This window comes from Mandrillus leucophaeus, unplaced genomic scaffold, assembly GCF_000951045.1.
Source record: "Mandrillus leucophaeus isolate KB7577 unplaced genomic scaffold, Mleu.le_1.0 Scaffold108, whole genome shotgun sequence".
NCBI classification, from domain to species: Eukaryota; Metazoa; Chordata; class Mammalia; order Primates; family Cercopithecidae; genus Mandrillus; species Mandrillus leucophaeus.
Window position 1 is genome coordinate 5,043,220 of NW_012098987.1, and position 22,782 is coordinate 5,066,001.

General features: G+C 36.5%; 1 protein-coding gene across 1 annotated transcript in view; it reads right to left on the minus strand.

Moving 5' to 3' along the window:
• RFX7 (regulatory factor X, 7) overlaps positions 1-22,782 on the minus strand; it is a 160,780-nt gene that overhangs the window by 73,631 nt on the left and 64,367 nt on the right. Inside the window, exon 2 of the mRNA XM_011986588.1 lies at positions 21,793-21,826. Coding sequence (XP_011841978.1) covers positions 21,793-21,826 — 34 coding nt within the window. The remainder of the gene's footprint in view (positions 1-21,792; positions 21,827-22,782) is intronic.

Below are 22,782 nucleotides of genomic sequence, written 5' to 3' on the forward strand. Positions count from 1 at the left end.
GATCACTGCAGCCTCAAACTGCTGAGTTCAAGTGATTCTCCTGCCTCAGCCTCCGAAAGTGCTGTGATTACATGCATGAGCCACCACACCTGGCCCTTTAAATTTTAATTGTTAAATATTAATGGTAAATATTTATGGAGTTCAATGTGATGTCTTGCTATATATTTACAATGTGGAATAATTAAATCAGGCTAATTAATAAATCCATCACCTCACATATTTTTTATGTAGCTAAAACATTTAAAATCTACTCTTATACCCTGGGCAACATGGCAAAATCCCATCTTTACAAAAAATACAAAAATTAGCTGGTGTGGTGGTGCATACCTGTTGTCTCAGCTACTTGGGAGGCTGAAGTGGGAGAATTGTTTGAGCCCAGGAAGGTCAAAGCTGCAGTGAGCCAGGATTGTGCCACTACAGCCTGGGCAACAGAACGAGACTCTGTATCAACAAAACAAAACAACCCACCCCCGAAACCCAAAAAACAACTATTTTCACAATTCTGAAATATACAATGCATTACTGTTATAATAGACACCGTTCTGTTGGACACTAAAGCTTATTCTTCCTAATAGAAACTGTTTACCCTTTGATCAATATCTCCCCTTCCCATATCCCTCCCCGCCACCACCCAGTCTCTGGTAACCATCATTTTACTCTCTACATATATGAGTTCAACCTTTCTAGATTCCATATATAAGTGAGATCATGCAGTATTTGTCTTTCTGTGCCTGGCTTATTTCACTTAGCATAATGCCTTCCAGGTTAGTCCATGTTGTTGTGAATAACAGAAGTTCCCCCGCTTTAAGGCTGAATACTACTTCACTGTGTATATATAATTACATTTTCTGTATCCATTCATCTGATGATGGACACGTAGGTTGCTTCCGTATCTTAGGTATTGTGAATAAGGCTTCGATGAACTTGGGAGTAGGTAAGGCATCTTTAAGAAATTCAGGACTTATTTAGCCTGATAATCTCCACTAACTTGGTTGGAATACCACAAGAACAAGGGTCCTTCAGATTTTATTTTATTTATTTTTTTTAAAATTTATTTATTATTATTATACTTTAAGTTGTAGGGTACATGTGCATAACGTGCAGGTTTGTTACATATGTATACTTGTGCCATGTTGGTGTGCTGCACGGTCCTTCAGATTTTATATGTGACCATCAGACTTGGTCACTCATCATTGAAGATTATGTTATACAAGTACTGGCTTTCCTTAGGGTGAGTGCAGAAAAGGGCAGAAACTATTTTTTCCTGAGCTACTGACACAGAATTGAAGTTAGTAAGCATTTCTGACAACAGTTGTGCTACTAGAGAGAAATCAATAATCAACTAAGCAGAATAGATCAGAAATAACTTTTCCCAGGTTTGGCTGGGAACAAAATGGGTAACTTTTCATTTCTCTTCTGTGATAAATAAATTCCTGAAACAATATTCTATATTGCAAATACTAATTTTTTGGTGTTCCTGTTTGCTCAGGACATCTGTTTCTGAACTGTCAATACATACCAGATGGACTGCAGAGAACCAGAGTGAGTTTTGAATGTCTTATTACCAGAACTTAAAGACCTTTAAGCAGATGGTAAGGAACTATGTTTTCATTATTTATTGGCATAGTATTCAGTTTAAAAGTAGTCTAAATGGAGAGATCTGCTCCTGTTTTTAGGGACCACTGTGAAAAGGTGAAGCATCAGGTTTAAGCCACAACTTTACAAATGTTAATAAATAGTGATTTCCCTTGTTTGAAATCTGTACCGATTTGTTTCCTGTAACGACAATGTTCCCTCTCGTGTTACTCTGTTCGGTCTTGTTTTTTTAAGCAAGGTTAAAAAACTGGGGAAGGGCTGATGCTTATAAAGAGCATAACAATTAGTACTTCACTGAGCTTTCATGCAAATCTTTGATGGTGAAATTGTATCTGAGGATCATTATTTCCAGAATTAGCAGAAATGCTTGTTGAGACTTATAAACACCTTCCAAAATACTGGCCAGTTTGACAATAACTGAGTTCTGGTGGAAGATGACCAATCAGGGTATCATGTCCATAATCAGTCCATGAAACTTTTCTTTTCAGACTGGTAACAGTAAAAAGTTTTTTGGTTTTTTTTTTTTAATGTTTTAATTTAACTTTGTATTTGGAATAGTCAGCTTAAATTCCAGAAACCTAAATAATCAAGTTTAACTCTTTCTTTAGTTGAGTTACCATATATGAAGGGAACATAAATACACTAATAATTATGCTTGAATTTGTCTGCCCTTGATTTTTTTAAGCTTCGAAAACAAAATTCCAAAAAAAAAAAAATTCTAATTTTTCCCCCCTCAGGCGACACTGATTCAGGAACAGTTTCTAAAAGGACTCTTCTTCACCAGCATCACTGACAGAAGGATCAAAAGGGAGAAAGTATAAAGCTTATCCTGTAGCCTCTTTAAATTTGTGGAAACAATCAACATACCAGATATTATATTTTCTCAGGCCTCAGCAGTTCTTCCACAGGATTGAGTAAGGAAGATAGAGAAAAAGATCAGGTATGAGGACTCTATTTGCCATGCTTGTTGCTTAGAATTCTCAGTTTTCAGCAATTTTCAGGTTCCTAACTTGTTATGAGGACCACTGGGGGTGGTAGGGATAAGTGATTTTCTTTCAAGGGCTACCTACTATAAACAGTGTAAGAGGAAATTGTTTTTCTATTCTCAGTTCTAGAAAATATAAATCAAATGGGGAGAGTAATTTTTACTGTACTTGTATTATTGTGAGGATTTGCCCTTTTATTTATAAACCTACTGAATTGGGTATATAAATGAAAATGGCTTAATTTTCATGTTCAAAATATTCTGCTCAAAGATAAGGAATATGATCTGAGTCAATTTGAAAGACATCGGTACTTAGAGAACAGTTAAGGAAAAGTGATGCAATGCTGACAAACAAATGTCAGCAAAACCCAAAACTTGTTTCTCACAATGCTTGTCTCCCTAATCCTGTTGGATGACCTAGAGAATTTACTGCCATCTAAAAACAAGCTAAACAATAAAAAAAATTCCTTTCAACTTCCCTCAACTGTAATCAAGCCTGGAGAAATTCCAATATTAAGAAGCCCCAAGGGGCTGCAACATTGGCACTGACAAATTCTTACTCCAAGATAGACATGTAAGATATTACTAAGTAGATTCTGTGCTTAATATTGAGAAGTTTCTGCACATAAAATTAAGAACTGATTACATTACATTATAACAGAAAAAAGTAGGGACATTTATTGTATCTAAACTGGTAATTTTTATGAATGTGCTTTAAAATATATTTTGGTTTTCTTAGCTATTTATATTTGCCTGCTTAATACTTTTAAGAAACTGAGCTCATAAATTGATGATAAATCAAAAGATAAATCCAGGAAAGAAACACAACCACAAGGAATTTTTTAGAACTTAATAGTAAAAAAGGAAGCTGAATCTCTGAAACTGAGATAATGAATAACACGGTAGAAAGTACCATAGTATCATAGTATCTTTGGCTACATAAGTGCCAAAGTAAGAAACAAATGAAATGCTTAGACAAGGGCATACTGCTAAAACACTCATAGTAGGAACCAGGGTTCAAACAGCCAAAGGGTACCAAAGCCAAAAGATTTGAGTTCCCTTGAAATAGAATTTAAATGAGAGCCACCTTAAGAACACTTCTTCCCATTGTTAAATTTTACAAAAACTGACCATCACAGGATCATCATGTAACATTCCCCTAAATTCACTCTGAATCACTCAGGAGAAGGCAAGGTTATTACCAATGTTTCTGTGTGCTATTTGAAAAGATCCCACGGTTCTACTAGCAGGTGGGGATGGGTGGAGGTATCAGCAAGAAGGATAAGGTTTAGATCTTTCTAGTCACTGTGTTTTTAACTTTTTTCAGCATGTAAAAAAATGATGGTACTTGACAGTCCAGCTGCCACGATGCTTTCAAAAAACTGAACTTCTACTGGATTCTTCAAGATTACAAAGCTACAGCCTTAACAAAGAGGTAGGCCATTGACAGGAAAAGTCAATTCTTTAGTGCCTGTGTTCTCTGTTCCTAGTAACCTTTCCTTCTTTTCTCCCCTAGAGTTTACTTTTCTGCAAGTTTGAAATGACTTAAAATGCAAAGATAGAAAAATTAGAATACTATAAGAATTCATTTGTTTCCATCATAGCAACTTTTGTGTATTATGTCATTCTTTGAATACTAACATATTAAGGAAAATTGCGTTTCTTTCAGGTAATGATGAGAAATTATCATCATATTTTTTCCTATTCTTGAGACAATGTAATAAATTTGAAAGCTAGCTGACAATGGTTAGAGCACTGTTCATAATTATGAAACACAAAAGTTACCAGAACTCATTTTTTTGTGCCTCAGTGGCAATTTAGTTCACTGGACTCCACTGGAGAGAAAAACAAAAACATTAACTATGTTTTTCTCACATACTAAAGGAGGGTAAAATAACTCAAGTGTTTAATGTAAAAAAAGGAAAGAGTAAAAGGTTCAAAATCCTTTACATGGCATGGCCTTACATAAACCATTTCTTTTTGTGATACTAAACAAAACCAAACAAGCTATTTAAATCTGGCCCAACTGCCACATTTTCCCACTCAAGTAAATTCTGCACAGACATGCTCTTCATTTTGAAAACTACCTATTTCTTCTCCACTAAGTGAATAGAAAGAAAAAATAAGATTCTGAGATAAATCTTACCAACAGTAACTCCAGTGCTGTATAACAAAATAAATCTGATCTTCTATCCATGAGCCTTTTTCGAGCCATAATAGGTTAATTTTTGTTATTTATTTATTTGATATATTTTAATTAGATATTGCAAACAAAATTTTTAGTTTCGATCAAGTCTGGGTCGGTGAGTTGACCTTGGTCACCATTTAGCATTCATTAAAGCAAGGATTTGAGGTGAGAAAGCATGCTTTCTCCTGTAAAGGGAAGAAGATAATTTTTTGGAATGGTGTACTCCACACCCATAACCCCTCACAGATGCAGCATATATCTCTGGAGGGCAGGAAAGTAATTGTTAAGAATTACTGCTGGAGTGAACTACTCAAATTTATTGCTGGGAGTGTGTCCTCTCTCTTAGAAGGCCCCATTCTAATAGTAGGTCTGTTTCTCAGGAACACTTTAGCGGCAAGTACATGAAGAAAACTGGCTTCTGATTTAAAACACTAAACCATGGGACAGACTTGGAAAGTTTAAAAATTAAACAAGATTATTCATTTACATATTCATCTAGCATCAAGTGCCTACTATGCTCTAGGCACTATCTTATATTTTAGTAACAGGAAGACAGACAATAACATTTAAAAGTAAAACATATGTTACATGATGATGATAAATGCTATGAAGAAAAAGTGTTGGGAGGGTATGTTAAACCACAATCTACAATACAGTCATCAAGGATAGTCTCACAGGAAAGTGAGAAGGCAACATGTTTTACACAGTGGCTGATCTATAGCAGAGACTCAAAATAGTTATCATTATTCTTTGTTATATACTATTTTTGCTTTCTATTGGCTGGATGTTGTAATGGCCAACTAAAGCAGGAACTGATAGTAAAGACTCCGTATTACTAAGAAACAAAAACAGAGGCTTTCTTCCCATTATCTATCCTCATATGTACTACTATGGGTCCCCAACCCTGCAAAGAATAGCTCTTATAATAACCTTGCCCCCAAATAATCTAACACAAAAGCCACAAACTCAAACGCCAGGCAGGTAATGCACATGAGTACAGTAGAACATAGGTAAGAAAAATCTGAGGAGGTGAAAGCATGGTGGGGACTGAGAGGACTAAAGAGTGCATGTCATGTTTAAAAAGAATAACCACTACTTAGGTTCAACTGCTGTCATGTGGAAACAAGGGCTCAGTGTCCTGTTTTCAAGAGAAAACAGAAAACAAACACCTAAGTTTTTCTGTGAACTTTCCTCATTCTAAAATACGGCAACCAATCCAAAATTTTTAAAACATCAGTGTGGGCCAAACAAAACAATTTTGTGGAACAGATCCAGCTGTGGGTCTCAAGTTTAGCCCTTCTGGTCCATCTACATGGTCAGTAGCTGATTCCTTCCAGGACCGTAAGCACCAGATGCTTGATTTGCTGGACCACACCTATTGGTTATTACCATCCAGGCTGTATCTGAGCAATCACATGTTTTAAAATCCAAGATCTGTGAAACACACAGTACTTAGATATGAAGCAAGCCATACCAGTAAGATTCCATTAAGCCAAGATGTAGATGAGACTAGGAAGGTTATACCCAGGGAAATAATAGGATCCTGGTGAGAACTCAGGTACTACTGAAATTCCACAAAGATAACCATGATACATGAACGGACTTCCTACCAACAGACTGCTTGCACTGCCTTCCTTTGCCTGATTTTAACTATGCTAAAATTGGATTTTTCACATGGGGTAGTTAGTACCTCTGCCGTGATTTTTTTTTTTTCTTTTTTAGGTTTTAGATTTTTGTAATGGACAACTCAAGTGTGCCCAGAAAGTTGGTTCTTAAGGTTTATCTCATAATAGGCTTTGCTGCTCACTAAAGTAGGACAGTTTTTAGAGAACACAGCTTAGGCTGTTGATTTTGATTATTTGCCTCAGGAGTATAAACACTGTGCCAGTAGAGTTGGAAGGTAGAGAGGAAAAGTCTTTTAAAGCAATGGTCCCCAACCTTTTTGGTACCGGGGACCAGTTTCAGGGAAGACAATTTTTCCATGGATGGGGTGGGGATTACAGGGATGGTTTTGGGATGAAACTGTTCCATCTTAGACCATTAGGCATTAGTTAGATTATCATAAGGCACGTATAACCTAGATCCCTCGCATGCTTAGGTCACAATAGGGTTTGTGCTCCTATGAGAATCTAATGCCGCTGCTAATCTGACAGGAGGCGGAGCTCAGGCAGTAATGCTTGCTCGCCCGCTGCTCACTTACTGCTGTGTGGCCTGGTTCCTAACAGGCCACGAACCAGTACCTGGGGGACCCCTGTTTTAAAGGATTATATAATCAGTGTTTAAAACTTAAAATATACCAACTACAAGTTTTTTACTATATTCCCTTGCAAAAGGACATCACTAAGACTTCTCCCCTGGAAGGAACCTGACTCACTATACAACTATCTGAATGATGGCATCTGTTACCTAGTTTCAGAAAGTGACAATACCCTTAACCCTCCAGAAGCAACAGGTATTCTGGTAACCCCACATCATTTTTCAAATTTTCTCTCCTAAGGATAGTCCTAGAAAATCCTCCTTTTGTCAGTTCTCATGAATAAACCCTACCCTAGTAGAGTTGACTTAACTCAGAAAGCCATATACTTACCGACGACAAGGAACTCATTAGACATGTTCCACTTCTGACCAGGTGAGTTTACTTGGCCTTCTAGGTGCTGAGCATAGCACGCTCAGTAAAGCAGATGCTTTATTAGGGTATGTTAAGTCATCAAAAATACAGGCTAACTGCATTTTTTAAACCTAGAAATAGCTGGCAAGACATAAAAATGCTTTCTTAGAACACTGGCCCGTTAAGACAGCCCTAGAAAATAAGACGGTACACTCTTCCTGGAAGGTATATAATACAGACTTAAATGAACTTGAAATACTCAACCTGTTTTATTCCTGGTTTTAAGCCTTTGATCTCTGCAGCCAGGTGATAGGGAAAAAGTAAGCAAAGGTTGTCTACCGGTTTTTGTTTTTGTTTTTTTTTTTGAGACAGGGTCTCGCTCTGTAACCCAGGCTGGAGTGCAGTGGCACGTTCATAGCTCAATGCAGCCTTTGACCTCCTGGGCTCAAGAGATAATCCCTCAGCCTCCCAAGTACCTGAGAATACATGTTGATGCCATCATGCCCAGCTGATTTTTTATTTTTTGTAGAGATGGGATCTCCCTATATTGCTCAAGCTAGTCTCAAATTCCTGGGTGCAAGTGATCCTCCTGCCTCGGAAAGTGTTGGGATTATAGGCATGAGCCACGGCAACCAGCCCAGGTTGTCCACTCTTACTTCTAAAATCTTACTAGGATTGCTGTTGAATTACTGAATCCATGAGATAGAAATATTTTTCTCTTGTTTTCAGCTGAGTTCCTGGCAAGCTAAATGTTATTTAATTTTACATTAGCCTTGCTAAAGGGAACCAAAATATAGAGCCCTCTTAACTTTTATTTTTTCTAATAACTCCAAAGCAAAACTAGTCAATTTAGGGGACCCAAACATTAGAATTACTTGGGAGATTGCTTCCTGTTGGTATACACACCTGAAGGCAGTAATATAAACAGGAAATTCTCAACATCCTGTTATTTATGAATAATATGTAAAAAGTAATTTCTCTTTCTACTCTAGAAACTTGCCCTATAGACCTTACTATTTCATAAATATTGTGTTTCCTAACACCTGTTTCATGAGAAGTCGTATGAGGAAAAGGGTGAAGAGGAATTCAGAGGGAAAAATTTTTGGAACATACTGCACACATAAGGTTGATGACATGTAGCAGCTGATATAGCATTTAAGACATCTTTTAATTGAGTTCATAAACATACTTGACTATAGAACCTTTTTTTTGGTTTAAAGAGATGGGGTCTTGCTCTGTCACCCAGACTGTACTGTGGCGACACAATTGTAGCTCCTGCAGTCTGGAACTCCTGACCTCAAGCAATCCTCCCAGCCTGAGTAGCTGGGGCAACAGCTACCATGCCTGGTTATGGAACCTTTTGCATAACATATTCCTAGTTTATGAAATTGCTACTCCAAGGAGCATTATTTTGGGAAATACTGGACTACTATTTCCCATCCTCCTTTGGTTGATTCTCAGCAGACTACGCCTTTTGTACACCAAATATTAAGAATTATTTCTCATGGTAAGCTGAGGCAGGAGGGTCACTTGAGGCTAGGAGTTGATTCAAGACCAGCCTTGGCAATATAATGAAACCTCATCCATACAAAAAACAAATTCTTTTTTTGCCAGGTTTGGTGGCGTGCACCTATAGTCCCAGTTTCTCAGGAGGCTGAGGCAGAAGGATCACTCGAATTGAGCCCAGGAATTTGAGGCTGCAGTGAGCTATGATCATGGCACTGCATGCCAGCCTGGGTGACAGAGTGAGATGATGTCTCAAGGAAAAAAAAGGTTATTTCTCTTACATTTTAGTCCCTACTATACCTCTCAGGTAGTCTAACATAACTGAAGTAAAATAAGGGGACTCAGTAATATAGACTGAGAAACTTTTACACTCAGCTGGGTTTAGCTAGTAATGCTCGGGTGTCGGATATATCAAGGGTAAAATGTTACCTTGACTATTAAACTATGAAAAATGTAGGCCGGGCGCGGTGGCTCAAGCCTGTAATCCCAGCACTTTGGGAGGCCGAGACGGGTGGATCACGAGGTCAGGAGATCGAGATCATCCTGGCTAACATGGTGAAACCCCGTTTCTACTAAGAAATACAAAAAACTAGCCGGGAGAGGTGGTGGGCGCCTGTAGTCCCAGCTACTCGGGAGGCTGAAGCCGGAGAATGGCGTGAACCCGGGAGGCGGAGCTTGCAGTGAGCTGAGATCCGGCCACTGCACTCCAGCCTGGGAGACAGAGCGAGACTCTGTCTCAAAAAAAAAAAAAAAAAAAAAAAGAAAAATGTAACTGGATCAGTTTTACAAGTGTATTATGACATTATACATCTAAAAGTGTTACAACTCAGGTAAGAAATTTAGTTTAAGATATGCTGGTTATTGTTAAAAATTACATTTTCACTGCAAAAACATTAAAACATTAAAATCTCTATTCATATTTATGCTACTACAAATATTTTCACTTGTCTTTACTGATAAACAGACAATTTTTCATAGCTTTAAAACTAGAAAAGATACTTCATATTTTTCACTTCTAGTAGATTTCATATTGTCTTCACAATTGGAATCAACTTAAATATCTAACATTATTTTAGCTATTTTACTTTAGTGAGCACACTGTAAGTTTTAAAAATGGCATTCAGACAACCTGCTTATAAAAACAGATTGCATTTACAATTATTGGTTACTAAAATTCAGTAAGACGAGGCCAGTTTTTAATTTTTCATTTCAGATTACTTTCTATTTGGAAAATTAAGGAACATTTTCTTGATTATAAACTCATTCTTGAGAAAATCTGTAAAGAATGATATAGCATAGTTTTTAAAAGTCTGGGATCTGAAGTCAGATTATCTGAATTAAATGTCTAACTCTACCAATAAGTAAGTTTTAAATCCTTAGATAAATTACTTAAACTTGTCTGAGTCTGTTTCTTCATCTGTAAAATGACGATGATGACACATTAACCTCACAGGCAAATTATGACGACTGAATGATAAAACATGTGAAGCCTTTGTCTGCCACATGGTAATTAATAAATACTAACAATAACAATAAAAAAGAAACTTTGTTTAGGGGATATTGTGCATATTTACTTACTTTTTGATAATCACTGTTTGTAAATAACCATCCAGTAAATATTTACTGAGTGTCTTCCATGAAAAGACAGTGTTAAAGTACTAGGGATATAGAGACCTAAGACCCAGTCCTTACTTCCAAAACTTATTTTTGGAGGAGAAAACAAATGAAGCTGGCAATAGCATACTACATGGTAATAGCTTTGAAAGAGATATACACAGAGTACAAGAAAGCTGGGGCCCTTAACACTGGACAGCATGACTAATAGGTTGTCTCATGCTACATATGTTGCTAACCACCACATTCTTTTTCTTCCTCTGGTTTAGATTAGAAAACAAAATATGTCCTAGTTCCCCTTGCAGGTAGGGGTTGCCATGTGACATTACTCTGGAGGTTGAAGTTCCAAAAGTGGTTTTCCTGAATATAAGGAGGTGTCCTGAATAAAAAGACGGCTTCCCTAGAAGAAAGCCCATTTGCCCTTCCTCACTTTTTCCTGCCTTAGTCTTTGGACTAAAGGCATAGTGGTAGAGTAGTCCATCAGTGATGTGACAGAACAAAAGATAACATAGCAAATAAAAAAGAGACTAGGACTCTGGTTGCATTGCAGTTATTGCAATACTCTTGAATGCCTAACTTTGGACTTCTCATTTGGTGACACAAATTCTTACTACTTTAAGCCACCAGTTGTTTCATTCTACAGTTAGGATTTTCTATTATCTGCAGATAAACACATAGTCCTAGTAGATAAAGATTTCTGAAAAAGGTAACTTCTGAGTTAGTGCAACAAAAGGAGTAGAACTTAGGTAAGTGAAGAAACTCAAGAAGAGCACTGCTGGTTAAGTTAGTAGTACCTACAAAGACCTGAAAAGGGAGGGAGCATGAAGTGTTCTACAGTAAGCACCTTCCAGTTTCTTGGATGGCTTTAGCCAGGTGATTCCAAACTTTCTTCATCTTCCACCCGCTATGTTTAAGAACTTCAATACTCTGCCCTCAGTAATTCCATATGGTGAGCATTTATTTTTAAACAGTAAGTTCTGTGATGATGAACATAAAATGTAATCCTTGACTAATGTTTAGACTTAGAAACATATATTTATGGAAATTAAGTCAATTTGATCCACATTATGAATTTACACATATAACACCTTCAACTAAAGCTGCTGTGTGTGCTTATGTGCTATGCACTATATTTATACTAATTATCTCATTTAATATATATGACAACTCAGTGGAACAGGTACTATTATCCTTCTTTATACCCATCTAAGTTAGGTTAGAATTATGGGAATTCAGAAAAGAATGGCAGGACAGGAATTCAAACTCAGTTCTGTTTCATTCTATAGGCTCAGCTCTGAGCCACTCTGCTATACTGCTAGTCAGTTGTGGTTTTTTTTTCCTTTTTTTTTTTTCAGTTTCTAGTCTATTTGTCCCACTTCACCTGCTTAAATCCTTCCTGCATTTATGCAATAAAGTTTTAGTTCCCCACAAGCACTCTGGGGATGAGAGTGGGGGTGGATCGGATTGGTCATCTCTTAACAGGTGAGTATGGAAGGAAGGGGCATACTAAACTGAGTAGAGCAGGAGCAAAGGGAAGAATGACAGAAACAGAAAAAAAAAAGTTCTTCCCTTCTAAAGGAACGAGTTATCTTTATTTACTGGCAAACCAGGAGTGACTCCTAAAACTATTCCCAAATATTTTATAAGTGTATTTTCTCTAAAAGGTATAATTTTAAGGTGGCAACACTCCTATTTTAAACTGCAATATGTTTAACGATTGATTCATTAGTTTATACTCATTCGTACATTCAACAAATATTGATCACATTCATGTGCCTCTGGGTATATTCCAATGCATATGTTCCTACATTCAAGAAGCCAAGACCAAATAAAAATGCCAATTATAACTACCATAAAGGTTACTGTATCACACAAATAAGGGTAAGCACAGGATATCATGGAACAGAAAACATAAAATTCAGACCTGAGAAATCATAGAAGGCTTTCCAGAGGGGTTGATATCTAAGACGAATCATAAAATATAAGTATGTATTACAAAAAAAGAAGGAACAGTCTAGATTAGAGTTTCTCAACCCTCAGCACTCTGACATTTTGGGCTGATAAGTCTGTTATGGGGTAGGCGACATCCTGTTTTGGTGGATGCTGAAACAGCATCCTTGGCCTCTACCCATCTGATACCGGTAGAACTCACCAAGTGTGAAAACCCAAAATGTCTCCATATATTGTCAAATGTCCCCTAGGGGCATAGAGGGCAAATATTGCCTCTGGTTGAGAACCACGGTTCGAGATCTGTGTTTCCAAATCATTAACACTAGCCACATGTGGCTATTTAACTCCAAATTCATTAAAATTAAACAAAAGTTCAATTCCTCAGTCACACTAACCACATTTCAAGTATTCAATAGCCACACATGGCTACTGATTACCATACTGAATACTGCATATATAATATAAAACACTTCTACCACCAAAGAAAGTTCCATGGATAATGCTCTTACAGATTGAGGGAGTAAATATTCTCTTCTACTCCACAGCTTGCTGATAGGCTGTGAGGAGAGTGGAGAAAGATGAGGTTAGACAAAAAAGGTGAGGTCTGAGTATGAAGAATCTTCTATGCCATAAGGCAGAGCAATGGGGAGCCAATGAAAGGTTTTAAGCAAAGGTGTGAAATAAACAGAACTTTTATAAAGATGATTATGATGATAGTGTGGAGAACGAATGTGGACAGACTAGAAGCAGAAAAAGAGTTGCAGTATCTCAAATAATTATGATCTGGATTAATTCAGTAGCAGTAGGAATACACAAAAACAGAGCAACCAAGGAGTCAGAACCGATAGGAACTGGTGACTGACTAGTTGTAAAGCAGGCTGAGGAAGAGTCAAGACCGACTCCTAGATTTTTAGGTTAGATGAATGAGTACCATTCACTAAGACAGTATGATAGATAGAATAATGACCCCAGAAATGTTCATGTCCTATCTTTGAACCCCTGGAAATTTGCATGGCATAGGACCAAATTAAGGACCTTAAGATGGGGAGATTATCTTGGCTTCTCTGAGTAGGATCAATGGTATACTCAGGTATCCTGATAAGAGCGAGGCTGAAAGAGATTTGGCTACAAAAAAGAGCCCTGTCAGAGTGATGCAATTTAAAAAGGCTCAAGCAGTCATTAATGGCTTTGAAGATGCAGCTACTAGAAGCTAAAAAAGGCAAGGAAACATATTCTTCCCTAGGGTCTCCAGAAAAAAATAAAACAAAACAAAAAACCCATGGCACTGATAACAACTTAGTTTTATCCCCGTGAGACCCATGTCAGACTGCTGGCCCACAGAACTCTAAAATAATCATTTTGTGTTATTTTATGCAGCCTCTAAACATATGTTAATTTGTTATAGCAGCAACAGGAGACTAATACAGATAGTAGAATTGGGGGTATGATATGAGTCTGGCTCTGGAAAAGTTGAGTTTGAAGTACCTATGTGACATTCAGGTAAAACTGATCAGCTGATATAGAGTTGGATTATATGGGCCTAGAGCTTAGGTTGGGGACATATAATTAGGAGTCATCGGCATGATGAGATTAATTGAAACCATCAAAGTAGATGAGATTATTTTGGACAAATACAGACAAAATACAAAGCAACAGACGCCCTTGAAGGGTGTGAGAAGGAATGGCCTAAAATGTAACAGGAAAACCAGGATAGTAAGGCATCTTAAGGAATTTTAAAAACGGGAATGTACCAAACTGGGAGGACGAGGGGGTAGTGTGTGTATGGAAATGGTCAACAGAATGAACTGAAAAAGGGCTATCATTTGGGACTGATATTACCTATGATATTCAGCAGAAAGGGGTCACGATATCCTTTATAAAAGTTTCAGAGGAGTGGTACTACAAGATTTTTGTTACTGGGGTTCAAAACTGCATGGAAGGTGAGGCATGAGACCAAGTTCAATCAACACTTTGACTAAACTTTGACTTTCTTCTTTCAAAAGGAAGAAGATACAGTGGTAGCTAGAGAAAGGTTGTGGGTTTCAGGAAGGATTTCTATTTTAAAGATGGGGTAAAATTAAGCATTTATTCATGAGAATAGACTAGTAGAAAATAAAAAAATAAAGAAGTACGAGAAAGAGAATGAATCATGACATGAATTCTGAGATAGGAATGGATGGGACCTAGGGGGTAGGCAGAGAGAGATCAGCATTCAGACAGGCAGAAGGACAACTCTTCTGTTGAGAGATAAGGGAAGGAAGACAAGAACTGGTATAGAATTGAGCAAGTATTAAGTTAGGGACAAGAAATAGTATTAATTTGGTGGAGTACCACAAGGCGACTTCCTATTTTCTCAGAGAAGTAGAAGGCAAGATCATTTACTGGCAGCAAGAAAAGAAAAGGTGAGTTTAGTAGCCTGAGCTAAAGAAGTCTGAAACAGGTTTAGTGGAGAATAGTGGAAAATAAATCACTTAAGAAACAGAGGGTGTAAAGGGGCCTACATATTTTATTGAATCCTTAAAATAGCTGTTAATAGACTGCTGCATGTGGCCGCAGTGGAGTACCTGATACTGCAGCAACTCTCCCAGCGCCACCATCGCAAAACGTGAACAAAATATAGGAAACAAGTGTTTTCAGAAAGTGGACAACAAAAAGCATAGACTGTTACACCTGAGAGAGAAAAAACCAAATGAGACGATTCTATCTGAAGACGACTTGACTGTGGTGCAGAAAGGAGCAACTTAAGCAAAGCGAGGCAGCACTGCAGAGCTAAAGAGAAGGAGGTTAGTGTTCGAGGTGGCAAAGAACCATATGGAAGAAAGATAAAGAAACAGCTTCAAAATTTACACAAATCTCTATGTAGATTTGGAATTTGGAATCTATAGCTGAAAACTAAACTGTATATATGTAGATAAAAACTCCAAAAGACTGGGCAAAGAGCTACCAGGGATCTACAGGTGGCTGACACATGTTGCAGTTCTGCTGAAACAAACTTCAATACACTTTAAAGGAAAAGAAGGGCAAACTTCAATACACTTTAAAGGAAGAGAAGAAAACTCAAATGCTCAAAAACCATAAAAATCAGTGTTCACCACTAAATTAAAAATTATTAGATATGCAAAGAAGCAGAAAATTATGACTTATAATTGCAATGAAAATCAGTAAATAAAATGGACCACAGGCAGGACACAGTGGCTCACACCTGTAATCCCAACAGTTTGGAAAGCCAAGGCGGGTGGATCACCTGAGGTCAGGAGTTCGAGACCAGCCTGGCCAACATGGTGAAACCCCATCTCTACTAAAACTACAAAAAATTAGCCAGGTGTGGTGGTGGGTACCTGTAATCCCAGCTACTCTGGAGGCTACTCCGGAGGCTGAGGCAGGAGAATCGCTTGAACCCAGGTGGCAGAGGTTGCAGTGAGCTGAGGTCATGAAATGCATTGCAGCCTGGGCAACAAGAGTGAAACTCCATCTCAAAAAAAAAAAAAAGAAAAAGAAAAAGAAAAAAAAGGGACCACAAAAATGATAGAGATAATATAATTAGCAATCAAGGAATTTAAGACAGGTATTTAAGACAGAAACAAAATGATAAGATGATAGAGAAAATGACAGAGAAACAAATGATAGAGATACTACAATTAGCAGTCAAGGAATTTAGGACAGGTATCTAAGACAGATATAAAATGGAGGATATAAAAAAGAACTTCAAAAAAAAAGTGGAATTTCAGGCCAGGAGCGAAAGCTCACACCTGTAATCCCAGCACTTTAGGAGGCCGAGGTGGGCGGATCACCTGAGGTCAGGAGTCCAAGACCAGCCTGGCCAACATGCTGAAACCCCGTCTCTACTAAAAATACAAAAATTAGCCGGCCATAGTGGCGAGTGCCTGTCATCCCTGCTACTTGGGAGGCTGAGGCAGGAGAATCACTTGAACTCAAGAGGCGGAGGTTACAGTGAGCTGAGATTGTGCCACTGCACTCCAGCCTGGTCAACAAAAGTGAAACTTTGCCTCAAAAAAACAAAAAGTTGAATTTCTAGAACTGAAAAAATATAAGATTTAGAAGAGAAAATTTGTTGGATGGGATTTATAGCAGATTAGATAGTTTAGTGGAAAAGAATAGGCAATGTGATAATATAGAAACAGAAACTATTAGTAAGTATAGAAAAATTGTTTGATAAAAATCTGCATGTGGCTGGGCATGGTTGCTCACGCCTGTAATTCCATCTCAAAGCACTTTGGGAGGCCAAGGGTAGGGGGGACCATGAGGTCAAGAGATCAAGACCATCCTGGCCAACATGGTGAAACCCTGTCTCTAGTAAAAATACAAAAATTAGCTGGACGTGGTGGCACACGCCTGTAGTCCCAGCTACTTGGGAGGCTGAGGAAGGAGAATCGCTTGAACCTGGGAGACGGAGGTTGCAGTGAGCTGAGATAGCGCCACTGCACTCCAGCCTGGTGACAGAGCCAGACTCGGTCCAATGAAAGAATCCACATGTAACTATGATTGGGAAAAAAAAAAAAAAAAAAAAAAAAAAAAACCCTCTTAGAAAAACAGAAACAAAAAGTAACATGTTTAACCTGACGAAGAGTGTCCATGAACAAGCTAACGTTAACTTCATATTATATGGTGAATGAATCACTGTTTTTTTCCTTAAGATCAGGAACAAGGCAAGGAAATTCACTCTCACATTTCTATTCATCTATCTCCCAGAGGTCCTAGCAGTACAATAAGGTGAGAAAAAGAAACTGGCATATAAATTAAGAAGAAATGAGAATTATTGGTATTCGTAGATAATATGATTGAGTGGGTAGAAAATCTTAAAGGCTACATAAAAGCTCCTAGATTTAATAGGTGAATTTAGCAAGTTTGAAGGTTACTAGATAACTATAACTATTAGCAATAAAACAATGGATAACAGAAATTTTTAAATGCCACACTCAGTAGCATCTAAAAACTTTAGTTTTAATAAAATGTGTATAAAACCTATACACAGAAAATAACAAAACACACTGAAAGATATTATAGAAGAACCAACTGAAATGGAGATACACTAAGCTCATGAATTAAAATTTGTTAATAAGACATCAATAGTCCCCAAATTGATCTATAAATTCGATGTAATCCCAATAAAAATCCAAATACAACTTTTTTTAAAAGTAAAAATTGACAAAGTAACTCTGGAATTGTTATGGAAGTGCCAAAAAAAATCTGAACCATTCATATTATCTGATATCAAGACTTTCTATAAAGCACAGTAAACAAGACAGTGTAGTGATGTCATAAAGGCAGACACAGCAATCAATGGAAAATAAGAGTCTACAGAAAGACCTACATAAAATGATTTTTGATACAGGAGGTGACTGGGGACGGGTAGACTTTTCAATAAATGGTGCTGGACAACTGGATATCCATCCATATTATAAAAAATAATACTTGAAGTTCAACTTAAAGCAAACACAAATTTAACACAAAATGGTTCAAACATCTAAAAGAAAAACACTACGACTATAAAACTTCTAGAAGAAAACATAATAAAATCTTTATGAGAAGACTGAGATATCTGGAAAAGGAAGTAAAGAGGTTGGTCAATCCTCCCTACCAACAACTATAAAATGACACAAAATGGTCAGAAAGTAGGCTCTCGAAACCAACTACAGGCAAACAACATATTGGGAAGTGTTTAGTCATTAATGACTACTGACTTTAGGTAGTAGTAACTATGACAGTCTTTATTATTCTTGCTTATGGCTGCTACCATGACCTATCCCACATGGTTAGAATAGTAGTGTTGCTAGGATGAGGCAGCCTATGTTTAAACACACAAAGAAAAACACAATGACAATGAGTCAGACAACAGGAAATCTTAATAGAGAAACTAGAGCACAGATAAAGGTAATCAGAGAAAAAAGTAAATAGAGCTTCAGAGAGAAGAGAATAATAATATCAATCATTTCAACATATGTGAAATGGGCATTTTAGAAGGGGAGGAGAGAATCAAGGGACTGAAAAAGTATATGGAAAGATAATGGCTGAAAACATCCCAAATCTAACTAATCTATGTGAGCTCAACAAAGCCCAAGTAGGACAAACATAAAGTGATCCACTATATACACAGTCAAACTGTTAAAAGTCAGAGAGACAGGAGAAGTGAATGAGTGACAGAATGAATCTGGGATAAATCTTAATACCAACAAAAGAAAACTTAAGTACAGGAAGATATTAATATAATTAACGGCTGATATCCAAAAGGCAATAGAACAGCATATTCAAAACAATCAAAGAAAAAACAAGCATTGCAACCCCTGCTTTTTTTTGTTCTCTATTTGCTTGGTAAATCTTCCTCCATCCCTTTATTTTGAGCCTATGTATGTCTCTGCATGTGAGATGGGACTCCTGAATACAGTAGACTGATGGGTCTTGACTCTTTATCCAGTTTGCCAGTCTGTGTCTTTTAATTGGAGCATTTAGTCCATTTACATTTAAGGCTGTCTCTTATACACATCTAGATGTGTATAAGAGACAGCAGCACAGCAACATGGCACAAGTATACATATGTAACAAACCTGCACGTTATGCACATGTACCCTAGAACTTAAAGTATAATAATAATAATAAATAAAAAAAAGAAAGAAAAAACAAGCAAACAAAACTGTAAACCAGACATTCTATTTCCAGCAAAACTATCTTTTAAAACAGAAGGCAAAATAAAGACATTCATAGATCAACACAGACTAAGAAAATTCATTACACACAAACCTGTGGTATAATAAATACTAGAAGAGCTGCTTTAGACTGAAAGGGATCATCCTTGACTCTTCTGTTTCCCCTCCACATTGCATCTATCAGCAAGCAAGACCTAGTAATTTTATATCCAAAAATGCCTTAAACCCCTCTACTTAAAAAAAAAAAATCTTCCATTACTATCATCTGAGCAAGAGCCTTGAATTATCTACTGGACTTCTACAATAGCCTAACCAGTTTTCCTGATTCTACTCATATCCTCCCCTACCACACAATCCACTGTTCCAACAAGAGCCAGGGTATTAAAAACAAAAACAAAAAGAAAAAACAAAGCTAGATTGCACTACTTTCTGCATAAAATCCTCTAATCAGCTTTCCATGCACGTAGGATACTACCTGCCATGACTAAATATGTAATAAATGAACTTTTCTATCATTCTCTACTTCCTTCCATAAGTTCCAGCACACTGGGATCCTACATTCTTGAAATACCCCAAACGCATTCCCAGCTTCAGATTTTTTGTACCTACTGTTCCTTCTACCTCGTGTGTGTCACCAGGAGATCATGACTCAAGGCTGGCTTCTTACTACTCAGGTTGGCACTCAAATGTCATCTCCTCAGAGAAACTTTTCCTGGCCACCCTATCTGAGGTTACCTTACCCACCATCGCTTGCCTCCCTGTCCCTTTTAAAAATTGTGGAATATCATTTATCGTTATCTGAATTGTAATGCTTAATTATTTGCTCACTTGTTTAATGTCTACCTCACCCAATAAAATAAAAGGATCATGACAGGAGAGATCTTAGTATCTTGTTTATCACTGTATGTCCAGGACCTAACACAGTATTTTTAAATTACTGAGTAAAAATTTACATATATTCTAAAACTTAAATATAAACACAAAAGTGTTCATATTTTAACTTCTGAACCCTTAAAAGACTTTAAAAAGTTTTGTTCTTATTTAGTATTTTATAAATGTCATATTTTATAATTTATACCAGTCTTCTGCTTCTTCTTAATGAAGAGAAAAAAGTGAGTAATCCTCCAAAGTTATCTTAAGTATTGCAAAGAAAGTGGGTAGCCATAGATAGACAAGAACTGTGTCTGTCTTGCTTACTACTGTACTATGGTACCAAGAACAGGGTCTAGTATATGGTAATCATGAAATAATTACAGAATGACACATAAATGAGACTCTTAAGAGTTGGAAGACAGAGGAAATGCTCTGGGGGTTGGTGACAATGTGTTACTCCCTCCATCCCCAGTCACCACTTTTCTAGTTCTTAAGAGTACTCTTGAATATATCTCTCTATAACAGACTAAATTTCTTAAGGGCATGGAATATGTCTTTTCTGTTTTGTATTCCTTGTAAGTAAAATTGGCAGACAGAAGATGTTCAATAATTTTAATAATTTTTTGAATGAAATGCCAGAGCATTGGTGTCTTCATTTGTAAAAGGGAGGTAACAAGATTACCTACTGCAGACGGTTATTGTAAGAGAAAAAAAAAAACCCCTCAAAAACCAAAAAACCACACAGAAACACCTCCCCCGCCAAAAAAAGAAGAGTAAGTGAAAGGAAAAAGAAAAACACCTCCACAAAGTCTTCTTTTAGCTAGCTATTAGGTTAGAAAAGTGAAGAGAACTGATTAAACTTCCTCTTCTCCTATAAACTATTCCTATGTATTCAGCTTCCTAGAGGATAATAAGCTAATAATAATATAAGCTAATAAGACATCTTACTATTTCAGCACCAGACACTGAAACAGACCACCACCACCACCAACAACAACAACATAGTCAGGTTAGCTTATAAGCAAGACCAAAACTTGGGTAAGAGAACTTCCCAACTCACAAGTAGGGAAAGAGAATTAACTATACTGACAATTTGGGGAATCTAATAGTACAGAGCCTTCGTATATTCTAAAGCCTAGAGGGTATCCTTTCAGTAGAGATTTTATGAAAGAAATCAGCAGTATTCCAGATGTCCCAGTAGCTGCAATGCTCCTTCCCTCATACGTTTAAAAGAAGACCTAAAAAACTACTACTATACTAACACAATCTAATAACCTATTATTGTGGCTTTAAATCTTAAAAACTGGCAACCCAGCACATCAACTAAGCATCTTAAAAGCTGTTTTTGAAAACGAATTTTTACAGTTCTAATAAGTAGAATCTAAACTTAAACGATTATTATGGCTTAATTCCTACAGGGTGCCAACAAAAACATGAAAAATACGCTATCTCAACAAAACTAACCCATTAAACGTCTTCAAAAACTTTCTCTAAACAAATTCTTAGAGTTATTAGAATAGAAAAATAAATATCCAGTTTAATTGTTTGTTTAAGCAATCTTTCAGTAAGAGCCAGTTAAGATTCAAAAACGTAATTAACCTCAGATTGTGATTTTATTATTGATGAGATACAGGAAAGTATCTAGGTAGCTTATAAACAATTCACTTGAGGGGGCTGTAATTAAAATATCAAATTTTATTCACTGGAGTTAGATTATATTTAAAATCAATATTTACTTGAAAATTGTATATTTTATATCATGGTAAAAACCTTATTGGAAAAGAACTTTAAGATTAGTTATTTCACTTACCAAAATGCAGTCCACTTTAGATTGTACAGTTTTGCTAAAAGAAAGAGAAAGTTAGGTTAGTAAAATGAAAAGTTTATTAACTATCTGCAATATTCTCAAAAAGATGTGGTAATTTAGTCTTTCTTACTATGAAAAAATAAATACAGCTTCCTATTAAGATTAGGGATTGTAGCCTAAAACTGTGTTTTTCACAAAGCAAAACAAAAATCTATTTCCCATTCGGTTTACTAAATTTAATCTTAAAGCATGGTCAAAATATTTCCTAAGTTTGTTTTGAATAAACAATTAAATTTTTAACTGTATATAAGTGCAGATTTATTACTATATTTACAAGTATGGCACAGAGCTTACAATAATTACGATTTTTACTGTCTGCCTGCCACTCTGGACAATAATTTGCTTAGCACTTAAAAGTCATAATGATGGACTACAATCTGTAACTGGTAAGGCTTGATACATAAAAGATTCTGTTCCTCCCTCTCTGTCTCAACACACACACACACACACACACACACACACCAGTAACAAGAATCCCTAGACATAAAAGCAATAATAAAAGATTAACTAATATAGTAATAAATTGGGAGGGCAGAAAAATACTTAGAAATAAACAATACAATAAAGCCACTATACATCAATTTAACTGAACTACTGAATATAAGTGAACTGTTAATATATAACACAAATGAAGCCAGTATAAAATAATTTAAACAACTAACCTTTGGATTTTGTTATAACACATTGGAAAGTGAAAATGCAAAGAAATCGTGCGAAGTGTTCAGGAACAGTTAACACTCAATCTTTAAAAGATGTTAAAACCAAATTGTCTTCTGTAAAAAGTTATAAAGCCAAATAAATGTAAACCAAAATTGGTTATTTGCCTTTGTATGTAGTCATACAGCTAAGCTATAATGTAAAAAAAAAATAGTATTTAAATCTCATTTAACACAATCAATAACAAAATTTTATACATGTACCCAGATTTCAAAT